The sequence below is a fragment of the Pseudonaja textilis genome, unplaced genomic scaffold (genome assembly GCF_049901715.1).
Source record: "Pseudonaja textilis isolate UNSWEBS1 unplaced genomic scaffold, rPseTex1.2 PTEXSCF22, whole genome shotgun sequence".
Taxonomy (NCBI): domain Eukaryota; kingdom Metazoa; phylum Chordata; class Lepidosauria; order Squamata; family Elapidae; genus Pseudonaja; species Pseudonaja textilis.
The window spans coordinates 1,305,335-1,318,813 of record NW_028262865.1 but is presented as its reverse complement, the minus strand read 5'-3'; the positions used below and the strand labels follow the sequence as shown (position 1 = coordinate 1,318,813).

The window sequence follows — 13,479 nt, the reverse complement described above, 5'->3', positions numbered from 1 at the left end:
TATGGGATTGGGGAGGGAGGTTTCGGGGTGGGGGGGTGGGGGAAGCGGTAGGAAGATGGAAGAAGCAAGCCAGCATCCCTGGAGAAGACACCGGACTTCTCAAGCTGTCTGAAAGGGTGTACAATCTCCTGCTTGGGGTGAAAGGGTGGGGTGTGTGTGGTCTAGATGACCTCTAAGGGTCCCCTGCCCCTGTCAGTCGGTCAGCTGACAGCTGCGGGTCCCTCCAAGGTCCCCTCCCAACTCTCTCATTCCGTCAACTCTGTAGGGGACTCCTTTTAGAGCAGCGGGTTGGGCTGGATGACCTCTAAGGTCCCCTTCCAACTCTCTCATTCCATGACTCTGTAAGGGAACTCCTGTTGAGCAGCGGGTTGGGCTAGATGACCTCTAAGGTCCCCTGCAACGGTTAGTCAGTCAGCAGTGGGTTGGGCTAGATGACCTCCAAGGTCCCCTTTCAACTCTCTCATTCCATGATTGTGTAAGGGAACTGCTGTTCAAACAGCGGGTTGGGCTACATGACCTCAAGGGTCCCCTGCCAGTGTTAGTCGGTCAGCAGGGGATAGGGGGATGGGCTAGATGACCTCCAAGGTCACCTTCCAACTCTCCATGAACTCTGCAAGGGAACTCCTGTTCGAGCAGCGAGGTTGGGCTAGATGACCTCCAAGGTCCCCTTCCAACTCTCTCATTCCGTGAACTCTGTAAGGGGACTCCTGTTCGAGCAGGGGTTGGGCTAGATGACCTCTAAGGTCCCCTGCAACGGTTAGTCGGTCAGCAGGGGGTTGGGCTAGATGACTTCCCAGGTCCCCTGCCGGTCAGTCAGCAGAGGTTGGGCTGAATGACCTCCAAGGTCCCTCCCAACTCTTTCATTCCATGACTCTGTAAGGGACTCCTGCTCAAGCAGCGGGTTGGTCTAGATGACCTCTAAGGTACCGTCCAAGTCTGTTTCATCCGTATATTAATTCTGTCTTCGTCTCTCCCAACACCTGCGGCCTACGCCGGAGTGACAAAATCCAAGCTGGGTGTGTTTTTGTGAGTCTCTCTGTGTGTTTTGGGGTGTGTTTTTGTGTCTTTTTGTGTCTGTGTGTGTTTTTGTGTGTTTGTGTGTTTGTGTTTTTGTGTTTTTGTGTGTTTTTGTGTGTTTTTGTGTGTCTGTGTGTGTTTTTGTGTGTGTTTTTGTGTATCTGGGTGTGTTTTTGTGTGTCTCTGTGTGTTTTTGTGTGTGTTTTTGTGTCTTTTGTGTCTGTGCGTTTTGGTGTGCTTTTGTGTGTCCTCTGTGTGTTTTTGTGAGCATCTCTGTGTGTTTTTGTGTGTGTTTTTGTGTCTGTGTGTGTTTTTGTGTGTTTGTGTGGGTCTGTGTTTGTGTTTTTGTGTGTGTTCTGTGTGTTTTTGGGTGTCTGTGTGTGTTTTTGGGTGTCTCTGTGTGTGTTTTTGTGTCTTTTGTGTCTTTTTGTGCGTTTTTGTGTGTTTTTGTGTGTCTCTGTGTGTTTTTGTGTGTCTCTGTGTGTTTTTGTGTGTGTTTTTGTGTCTTTTGTGTCTGTGCGTTTTGGTGTGCTTTTGTGTGTCTCTCTGTGTGTTTTTGTGTGTTTCTGTGTGTTTTTGTGTGTGTTTTGTGTATTTTTGTGTGTCTGTGTGTGTTTTTGTGTGTGTGTGTGTGTTTTTGTGTGTGTTTTGTGTGTTTTTGTGTGTCTCTGTGTGTTTTTGTGTGTTTTGTGTCTTTTTGAGTCGTTTGTCTTTTTGTGTGTTTTTATGTGTTTTTGTGTGTTTGTGTGTGTTTTGTGTGTCTGTGTGTGTTTTTGGGTGTCTCTGTGTGTGTTTTTGTGTCTTTTGTGTCTTTTTGTGCGTTTTTGTGTGCTTTTGTGTGTCTCTGTGTGTGTTTTTGTGTGTCTGTGTGTTTTTGTGTCTTTTGTGTCTATGCGTTTTGGTGTGTTTTTGTGTGTCTCTGTGTGTTTTTGTGTATTTTTGTGTGTCTGTGTGTTTTTGTGTGTCTGTGTGTGTGTTTTTGTGTGTGTTTTGTGTGTTTTTGTGTGTCTCTGTGTGTTTTTGTGTGTTTTGTGTCTTTTTGAGTCTTTTGTCCTTTTGTGTGTGTTTTGTGTGTTTTGTGTGTTTTTGTGTGTCTGTGTGTGTTTTTGTGTGTCTCTGTGTGTGTTTTTATGTCTTTTGTGTCTTTTTGTGCATTTTGTGTCTTTTTGAGTCTTTTGTCCTTTTGTGTGTGTTTTGTGTTTTTGTGTGTCTCTGTGTGTTTGTGTGTTTTTGTGTTTTGTGTCTTTCTGAGTCTTTTGTCTTTTTGTGTGTTTTTGTGTGTTTTGTGTTTTTGTGTGTTTTTGTGTATTTTTGTGTGTTTTTGTGTGTCTCTGTGTGTTTTTGTGTTTTTTTGTGTAGGTCGGAAAGTCACGGAGAAAGGCAGGCGCATAAGGCCTCTGCTCTTAGGATCCCAACGGTGGTTGTGGTTGTGGTCGTTGTCGTTGTCAGGAGGAAAAGGAACGGGAAACTTCTTTGTCTCAGAACAGAATCTCCGATTCTAATTGATTCTCTTCTATTCATTTTCTCTTCTCTTCTCTTCTATTCCATTCCATTCCATTTTCTATTCTATTCTATTCTACTCTATTCTAGAATAGAATAGAATAAGAGAAGAGAAGAGAAGAGAATAAAATAGAGTAGAGTAGAGTAGAGTAGAGTAGAGTAGAATAGAGTAGAGTGGAATAGAATAGAATAGAATAGAATAGAATAGAAGAGAAGAGAAGAGAAGAGAAGAGAAGAGAAGAGAATAAAATAGGGTAGAGTAGAGTAGAGTAGAATAGAATAGAATAGAATAGAATTGGAAATGGAAATGGAAATGGAAATGGAAATGGAAATGGAAATGGAAATGGAAATGGAAATGGAAATGGAAATGGAAATGGAAATGGAAATGGAAATGGAAATAGAATAGAATAGAAATAGAATAGAATCGAATAGAATAGAGTGGAATAGAGTAGAGTGGAACAGAATAGAATAGAATAGAATAGAATAGAATAGAATAGAAGAGAAGAGAAGAGAAGAGAAGAGAATAAAATAGAGTAGAGTAGAGTAGAATAGAATAGAGTAGAGTAGAGTAGAGTAGAGTAGAGTAGAGTAGAATAGAATAGAATAGAATTGGAAATGGAAATGGAAATAGAAATAGAAATAGAATAGAATAGAATAGAATAGAATAGAATAGAATAGAATAGAAATAGAATAGAATAGAATAGAATTGTAAATGGAAATGGAAATAGAAATAGAAATAGAAATAGAATAGAATAGAATAGAAATAGAATAGAAGAGAACAGAACAGAACAGAACAGAATAGAAATAGAATAGAATAGAATAGAATAGAACAGAACAGAACAGAAAATGGAAGAGAAGAGACTAGACTAGACTAGACTAGACTAGAATAGAATAGAATAGACTAGACTAGAATAGAATAGAAAATGGAAGAGAGTAGAGTAGATTAGAGTAGAATAGAATAGAACAGAACAGAACAGAACAGGAATAGAATAGAATAGAATAGAAAATGGAAGAGAGTAGAGTAGAGTAGCGTAGCGCAAAGTAGAGTAGAAGAGAAGAGAAGAGAAAATGGAGTAGAGTAGAGTAGAGTAGAATAAGAATAGAATAAAGAACAGAATATAGAATAGAATAGAATAGAATAGAATAGAATAGGGGTTCAGCTTGAGGACCCTCGCCCACCCGATCCCGTGCCCAGCATCCCCACATCCATCGGAGAAACCCCAAGGGCCACGGCAGGTGGGTTCCCCAGCGGGGAGGCAACCGGAGGCGTTGTTGCGCTTCCCTTCCTCCAACCACGAGGTTACACCACGGATTATGGGGAAGGTCCACGCTTCCTCCTTCCACCCCCGCAAGGCCTTGCATGCAGGGAAGGCCAAGAGGCCGGTGGGGCGACCGAAGTCACCGGGGGACTCGGCTTCTGGAAAAGGTCGGGAGGTCGCGGAGAAAGGCCGGGCGCATGAGGCCTCCGATATTAGGATGGCGGTTGGGGTGGTGGTCGGGTGGTTGTCGTTGTCGAGAGGAAAAGGAAGATGACACTTCTTCGCCTCCGAATAGAATCTTCCATTCTAATTTATTCTCTTCGATTCATTTTCTCTTCTCTTCTCTTCTATTCCATTCCATTCCATTTTCTATTCTATTCTATTCTACTCTATTCTAGAATAGAATAGAATAATAGAAGAGAAGAGAATAAAATAGAGTAGAGTAGAGTAGAGTGGAATAGAATAGAATAGAGTAGAGTGGAATAGAAGAGAAGAGAAGAGAAGAGAATAAAATAGAGTAGAGTAGAGTAGAATAGAATAGAATAGAGTAGAGTAGAATAGAATAGAATAGAATAGAATAGAGTAGAGTAGAGTAGAATAGAATAGAATTGGAAATGGAAATGGAAATGGAAATGGAAATAGAAATAGAAATATAAATAGAATAGAATAGAAATAGAAATAAAATAGAATAGAACAGAACAGAACAGAATAGAAATAGAAATAGAATAGAATAGAATAGAACAGAACAGAATAGAAAATGGAAGAGAAGATACTAGACTAGACTAGACTAGACTAGAATAGAATAGAATAGAATAGAATAGAAGAAGAGATAGAGTAGAGAGTAGATTAGAGTAGAATAGAAGAGAAGAGAAAAAGAAGAGAATAAAATAGGGTAGAGTAGAGTAGAATAGAATAGAGATAGAATAGAGTAGAGTAGAGTAGAGTGAGGTAGAATAGAATTGGAATTGGAAATGGAAATGGAAATAGAAATAGAATAGAATAGAATAGAATAGAATAGAGATAGAATAGAATAGAGTAGAGTAGAGTAGAGTAGAATTAGATTGGAATTGGAAGTGGAAATGGAAATAGAAATAGAATAGAATAGAATAGAATAGAATAGAATAGAATAGAATAGGAATAGAAATAGAATAGAATAGAATAGAACAGAACAGAATAGAAATAGAAATAGAATAGAATAGAACAGAACAGAACAGAATAGAAAATGGAAGAGAAGAGACTAGACTAGACTAGACTAGAATAGAATAGAATAGAATAGAATAGAAAATGGAAGAGAGTAGAGTAGATTAGAGTAGAATAGAATAGAACAGAACAGAACAGAACAGGAATAGAATAGAATAGAAAATGGAAGAGAGTAGAGTAGGTAGCGTGGCGCAAAAAGTAGAGTAGAAGAGAAGAGAGAGAAAATGGAGTAGAGTAGAGTAGAGTAGAGTAGAATAAGAATAGAATAAAGAACAGAATATAGAATAGAATAGAATAGAATAGAATAGAATAGGGGGGGGTTCAGCTTGAGGACCCTCGCCCCACCCGATCCCCGTGCCCAGCATCCCCACATCCATCGGAGAAACCCCCAAGGGCCACGACGGGGTGGGTTCCCCCGCGGGAGGCAACCGGGGCGTTTGTTGCGCTTCCCTTCCTCCAACCACGAGGTTACACCACGGATTATGGGGAAGGTCCACGCTTCCTCCTTCCACCCCCGCAAGGCCTTGCGCAAGGGAAGGCCAAGAGGCCGGTGGGGGGGGGGGGCGACCGAAGTCACCGGGGACTCGGCTTCTGGAAAGGTCGGGAGGTCGCGGAGAAAGGCCGGCGCATGAGGCCTCCGATATTAGGATGGCGGTTGGGGTGGTGGTCGTGGTCGTTGTCGTTGTCGAGAGGAAAAGGAAGATGACACTTCTTCGCCTCCGAATAGAATCTTCCATTCTAATTTATTCTCTTCTCTTCTCTTCTCTTCTCTTCTCTTCTCTTCTCTTCTCTTCCATTTTCTATTCTATTCTATTCCATTTTCTATTCTATTCTATTCTATTCTACTCTACTCTATTCTATTCTATTTCTTTCTACTTATTCTACTCTACTCTATTCTACTCTATTGTATTGTATTGTATTCTATTCTATTCTATTCTATTCTATTCTATTCTACTGTATTGTATTGTATTCTATTCTATTATTCTACTCTACTCTACTCTACTCTCTTCTCTTCTATTCCATTTTCTATTCTATTCTATTCCATTTTCTATTCTATTCTATTCTATTCTATTCTATTCTATTCTATTCTATTCTACTCTATTCTATTCTATTTCTTTCTACTTATTCTACTCTACTCTATTCTACTCTATTGTATTCTATTCTATTCTACTGTATTGTATTGTATTGTATTCTATTCTACTTATTCTACTCTACTCTACTCTACTCTCTTCTCTTCTCTTCTCTTCTATTCCATTTTCTATTCTATTCTATTCCATTTTCTATTCTATTCTATTCTATTCTATTCTATTCCATTTTTCTATTCTATTCTATTCTATTCTATTCTATTCTATTTCTTTCTACTTATTCTACTCTACTCTATTCTACTCTATTCTATTCTACTGTATTGTATTGTATTGTATTGTATTGTATTGTATTGTATTCTATTCTATTCTATTCTATTCTATTCTATTCTATTCCATTCCATTCCATTCCATTCTAATTCTATTCCTCTATCTCTATCTCTATTCTATTCTCTCCTATTCTGTTCTATTCTATTCTATTCTATTCTATTCTATTCTATTCTCTATTCTATTCTAATCTATTCTATTCTATTCTATTCTATTTCTATTTCTATTTCTATTTCTATTTCTATTTCTATTCCTATTCTATTCTACTCTACTCTACTCTACTCTATTCTATTCTATTCTATTCTATTCTATTCCATTCCATTCCATTCCATTCCATTCCATTCCATTCTAATTCTATTCCTCTATCTCTATCTCTATTCTATTCTCTCCTATTCTATTCTATTCTATTCTATTCTATTCTATTCTATTCTATTCTATTCTATTCTATTCTATTCTCTATTCTATTCTAATCTATTCTATTCTATTCTATTTCTATTTCTATTTCTATTTCTATTTCTATTCCTATTCTATTCTACTCTACTCTACTCTACTCTACTCTACTCTACTCTACTCTACTCTATTCTATTCTATTCTATTCTATTCTTCTGTCCACCTCCATGGGGGACTAGCTGAGCAACGTCCTCCCCTTTGCGGACGACCCTACGCCGAGAGGAAGAGCCAACAACTCCACTGATCCCCACCTCCTTGAACCCGAGGCCCTCCCCAACCCCCGACATTTCATGGGGCGGCGCAAGGTTCGCCCCCCGCTCGCTACAACCGGTTGTAAACCTCCTAAGCCGTCTGTTCGACGAAACCGTGGGGCGAATCCTGTCAGGAAGGCGGGAAGGAAACCATCTGGCGTTGCTGATGGAAACCGACTCGCCGTTAAACCCTTTCGGACGTTCTTGGCTGGAAGTAGATTTTCCCGTCTCCGGATCCTCTCCAGAGTAAATTTTTCCTCCCCCTCCACTTCCTTTTACCCGTCCTTGCCCCCCACCCCGCCCAAAACCAAGGGACTTACGACCATTCTTCCCACCCTTACGACCGGTGGCAGCATCTCCCGACCCCGGCCAACGAGCGGCCAGGCAAAACGAGATGCATGCCTCGAACGGGGCGGACGTCAATTGGGGCCACATCCGGCCCGAGAACATGGACCCGCCCTGGCCGGGTCCGCCCCAGGTCATGTGACACCCCCTCCTTAAGCCACACCCACCTCCTAAGGCCACGCCCACAGAAAACCCCCCCAGAGAAGAGCCAGGTCTTACGGAAAAAAAGACCGACGTCGTAAGCGGGAAATTCCACTCGACCGAGTACGAATCCGCTGAGCTATACAAACCAAAGGAAAAGAGGAGACGTAATGGCAACGGGAGGGGAGTGGGGGGGGGAGGATGGGGAAGGGGGCACCCAGAGGTGGTCTATACCGCATCTCCGAACGAGCCCGAATTTCCCTCAGGGGTTTTTACGACAGGTGGCATCTCTCACACCCTGCTGTTAAGAAGAGCGACGATGTTTTAGGGTAAAATCGGCGGAAAAGTGCGAAGGGCTCACCGGATCACCGGGATCCCTATAGATCCCACGGGGTCGACGTGGGTGGGAAGTTCAAGGATCTACGACCCAAAAGGCCCGATGGGGTTGGAATCGCGGATCGTAAAACAGCCACAGAGAGGCAAAAAAAGGAGGGGCGGATGGGGATTTTGGGGCCCCGAAGAGGGAGGAATCATCCGGACATCACAGATTTTGAATTCTCGGGGGAAGAAGGGCCTATTTCTATTATCTATCTATCTATCTATCTATCTATCTATCTATCTATCTATCTATCTATCTATTTCTATTATCTATCTATCTATCTATCTATCTATCTATCTATCTATCTATCTATCTATCTATCTATCTATCTATCTATCTATCTATCTCTCTATCTATCTATCTATCTATCTATCTATCTATCTATCTATCTATTTCTATCTATCTATCTATCTATCTATCTATCTATCTATCTATCTATCTATTTCTATTATCTATCTATCTATCTATCTATCTATCTATCTATCTATCTATCTATCTATCTATCTATCTATCTATCTATTTCTACTATCTATCTATCTATCTGTCTGTCTCTCTATCTTTCTATCTATCTATTTCTATTATCTATCTATCTATCTATTTCTACTATCTATCTATCTATCTATCTATCTATCTATCTATCTATCTATCTATCTATCTATCTATCTATCTATCTATCTATCTATCTATATCTATCTATCTACTATCTATCTATCTATCTATCTATCTATCTATCTATCTATCTATCTATCTATCTATCTATCTATCTATCTATCTATCTATCTATCTATCTATCTATCTATCTATCTATCTATCTATCTATCTATCTATCTCTATCTATCTATCTATCTATCTATCTATCTATCTATCTATCTATCTATCTATCTATCTATCTATCTATCTATCTATCTATATCTATCTCTCTCTGTCTATCTATCTATCTATCTATCTATCTATCTATCATCTATCTATCTATCTATCTATCTATCTATCTATCTATCTATCTATCTATCTATCTATCTATCTATCTATCTATCTATCTATCTATCTATTTCTATTATCTATCTATCTATCTATCTATCTATCTATCTATCTATCTATCTATCTATCTATCTATCTATCTATCTATCTATCTATCTATCTCTATCTATCTATCTATCTATCTATCTCTATCCATCTATCTCTATCTATCCATCTATCTATCTATCTTATCTATCTATCTTGGTTTACCACTTTTTTTGTGTGCATCCATTTCCTAGAAACTAATATAATTATATTACATAATAGCTCATATTATCAATCAATAATTGTATAACCTAATATCATCAATAAAAAAATCATTTATCTATAATTTTGTTAATTCATATTTTAACGAGATGACTATAGTTTACTTAGTTTATTTTGCAATAAATCATAAGATCATACCCAATCTATCTTGATAATGTTTTATAAAGATAATATCAAGGAGAAAAAAAGGAAAAAAAATTTTTATGCTAAATCTGAATATTTTATTATTATGTTTTATTATCTAACCATTGATAAAAAAGATCCCAAACTTCATAAAATTGTCTCTGATTTCAAATGTCAATCTACTCATTTCAGCACAATCCAATATTTTCTTGATAATTTCTTCCTCTGATGGAGTTTTCTCACTCTTCCAGTTTTTAGCAAATACAATCCTAGCCGCTGTTAATACATTTACAATCAAATACTTCAAATTTTTATTATATGTATCAGGTAAGATTCCCAATAAAAAAATCCCTGGTTTCAAGTCTATATGTGTCTTTCTCATTTTTTCCAACCATATGCGAATCTTTTATATCTTTCTTATATGTACCCATTTCATGGATTCATAACTATCTCTATATGCTTATACCTCTCCTCTTGTCAGTGATTGACAAATAAAGAAAGAAATCAAAATCAAAATCAAATCAAATCCCTCCATCCCATCGCCAGGAGGCTCAATCCGTCAGGGGAGGTCAGATTGAGGCCTAATTCTCCCTCTCGAGTTTCATCCTTTTCCCCTTGAAAACCGCAACGCTTGTGGCTTCCGCTTGGGTCTCTTAAGCAACAAGGGCGCTTGGGCCTTCCTTGAACCCACAACTCTTACGACAGGGCTCCTTCTAGGCCAACTTCCCCCGCTCGCTTCCTCCTGGCTTACAACCTCTAGCAAAGCCATGCAAAGGCCACGGTCGCAAAGCAGGAAGTGGACATTCCTCCAGGTCACCCAACGTCCCATTGAGACTCGATTTGATTTCAGGCCCTTTGGCCCTTCATCTACGGGATCCAGTTTTTTAATATAATTTTTTTTAGTATTTGTTTGATTTGTCCATCGCTTCCAAGATAGAAGTAGAAGGATAAATATTCTTTTGAATGGATGAGAGAGATACTTATAAGGAAAATATAAAAGAAGCCACAGTATAAGCATAGTTATGAATCCTTGAAATGGGTACATATAAGAAAAATATAAATCTCTGTCTCTCTCTGTCTCCCTCTTTCTGTTTTTCTATCTCTCTCTCTCTGTTTTTCTCTCTCTCTCTCTCTGTGTCTCTCTATCTGTTTCTCTCTCTCTTTTTCTCTCTGTCTCTCTCTCTCTGTTTCTCTCTCTCTTTTTCTCTCTCTCTCTCTGTCTCTGTGTCTGTCTCTGTCTTTCTTTCTGTCTCCCTCTTTCTGTTTCTCTCTCTATCTCTGTCTCTCTGTTTTTCTCTGTCTCTCTCTCTCTTTGTGTCTCTCTGTCTCTCTGTTTCTCTCTGTGTGTCTCTCCCTCTCTCTCTCTTTCTTTCTCTCTCTTTTTCTCTGTCTCTCTGTCTCCCTCTCTCTCTGTCTCTGTGTGTCTGTCTCTGTCTTTCTTTCTGTCTCCCACTTTCTGTTTCTCTCTCTATCTCTGTCTCTCTGTTTTCTCTCTCTCTCTCTCTCTCTCTGTCTCTCTCCGTGTCTCTCTATCTCTGTTTCTCTCTCCCTCTTTCTCTCTCTTTTTCTCTGTCTCTCTGTCTCCCTCACTCTCTCTGTCTCTCTATTTCTCTCTGTTTCTCTCTCTGTCTCTTTCTCTCTCTTTCTCTCTGACTCTCTGTTTCTCTGTCTCTCTCTGTTTCTCTCTGTTTCTCTCTCTTTTTCTCTGTCTCCCTCACTCTTTCTATCTATTTCTATTATCTATCTATCTATCTATCTATCTATCTATCTATCTATCTATCATCTATCATCTATCTATCTATCTATCTATCTATCTATCTATCTATCTATCTATCTACTTATCTATCTCTATCCATCTCTATCTCTATCTCTATACTTCTATCTCTATCTATCTATCTATCTATCTATCTATCTATCTATCTATATCTTTCTATCTATTTCTATCTATCTATCTATCTATCTATCTATCTATCAATCATATATCTATCTATATCTCTTCTATATCTATATCTATTTTTATCTATCTATCTATCTATCTATCTATCTATCTATCTATCTATCTATCTAAATATCTATCTTCTATCTATGATTAATAATTATATATCTATCTGTATCTCTTCTATATCTATATCCATTTTTATCTATCTATGTATCTATGTATCTATCTATCTATGTATCTATCTATCTAAATCTATCTTCTTTCTATCTATCTATTAATCATATATCTATCTGTATCTCTTCTATATCTATATATACATTTTTATCTATCTATCTGTCTATCTATCTGTTCTGTACGGACATTACCATTCTCGAAATCCTGCAGCTCGGATTGGTCAAAGCGCGCAGCCACCGGATTGGTCGAGCGCGCGGCACTGATTGGCCGTTCGGAATCGGCCGGGATTGGCTGAGACAATCGCGGGCGATTCGAAGGGTTGTCATTGGCCGCAGCGCTCAGCACCAGATCCATTTAAGCCGCGGTTTTTCCCCACTGACCCCACTTGCGTTTTCCCTCCAATAAATGAGCTGAACCAAGTCACTGGCCTCGCGTCCTTTGTCCGTATCGGCGATACGACACTATCTATCTGTCTGTCTATCTATCTATCTATCTAAATATCTATCTTCTTTCTTGTTATGTCCTGAGAACCCTAGGAGTTCTCACTCAGGTCCATTCACTTTGCGGGGGCGTTCTTCCCCTTCACTCATTGGTTGGTTCTCCCCAGCAGCCAGCTATAAAAGCAGGCTGCGGGGTCCAACCAGTCGCTGATCGCTGCGAGCCAGTTCCCGGCTTGGCAAGCACGGTCAGCCCTTTATTGTTATAATAAAGTATTGTTGCACTCATGCTCTGGTTCAGCCTCTCTTTTCCCAAACTTAACACTGGCGACGAAGGTGGGATGGCTACCAGAAGCACCTTGCAACCGCTGAGTCACTAGCCGCCGATCCGCAGCCAGAGAGAGCGATCGGCGGCGATAAAAGCAACGCTGATCCGCAGCCAGATAGAGCGGTCAGCAAACAGAAAGAGCAACGCTGATCCGCTGTCAGAGAAAGCGGTCAGCAAGCAATAAAGCGGCGCTGATCCGCAGCCAGAGAGAGCGGTCAGAATCGAAAGTTAGAAGCGTCTGTAGCAGCTTGTTAGCCCAGCTACAGGAAAAGTGAAGCGCTGCGAGCCGCTAGTCGTTTAGGCGCAAAATTCAAACGGCTGTCATTTGAATTTCAAACCTAAAAGGTACAGCACGGTGCTGTAGTCAAGTCACTGACGCCCACACAGGCGCGATTCAAACGCTGCCAACGGCTGACAGCCAAACTGTGTGCTAACCCAGAGAGAGAGAGAGGATTGCGAAAAGCCTCTCCAGAGCTGAAATCACTTGCCTGCCACAGGCACTAGAACCTTTTTGCCGCTGCCCCAGAGAGATTTTGTCCACAGGTTGTTCCACCGGTCCCATCACCATGAATTCCAATCCAGTCTTCCCAGCGTTCAAACCGGATGAGGAGAAGTGGGAATCATACAAGAACCGCTTCAACCATTATATCGATGCAATCGGGCTGGCTGATGCTGGGAGCATCAGAAAAAATCGTATTTCTGATCTACTGTGGAGCCATCGTTTCGATACTGCCACAGCCCTCGTGGCTCCACGTGAGTTGAAAAACGTTCCTTGGTCTGAACTACTTGAAATCCTCACTAACCACTATTCTCCCAGGCCCTCACAGATTGCCAGGAGATTCACCTTCCGTATGAGGAAGCAATCGGACAAGGAGACCATCAATCAGTACATGGCCGCCCTCAGAACAGCAGCACTGCATTGTGGGTTTGGAACCTACCTGGAGGACATGCTCCTCGATCAACTGGTCTGCGGGGTCAAGGACCTCCACCTTCAGAGGCGCCTTCTCGCTAAAAAGGACCTCAACCTAGCACAAGCCGTCGAGGAGGCCTTGGCAGCAGAACTGGCAGCGCACTCAGCCACCGAAATCCATGGCCCGACTGCAAAGCTAACGACAGTTCCAGTCCACTCCGAGGAGGTGGTAGCAGAGGAAGCCCCTAGTGATGAAAACGGCGTCCACCGCCTCTCCAACGCCAGACGGCCGCAGGTAGGAGCCAAACAAGAAAACATCGGTCCGCCCAAGCA

At 40.5% G+C, this 13,479-nt stretch overlaps 1 protein-coding gene across 1 annotated transcript in view; it reads right to left on the bottom strand.

Moving 5' to 3' along the window:
* Nucleotides 1-11,825, bottom strand: part of LOC113454567 (erythroblast NAD(P)(+)--arginine ADP-ribosyltransferase-like) — a 21,800-nt gene extending 9,975 nt beyond the window's left edge. The window contains exon 1 of the mRNA XM_087918992.1: nucleotides 11,663-11,825. Coding sequence (XP_087775118.1) covers nucleotides 11,663-11,825 — 163 coding nt within the window. The remainder of the gene's footprint in view (nucleotides 1-11,662) is intronic.
* Between the last annotated feature and the right edge of the window lie 1,654 nt (nucleotides 11,826-13,479).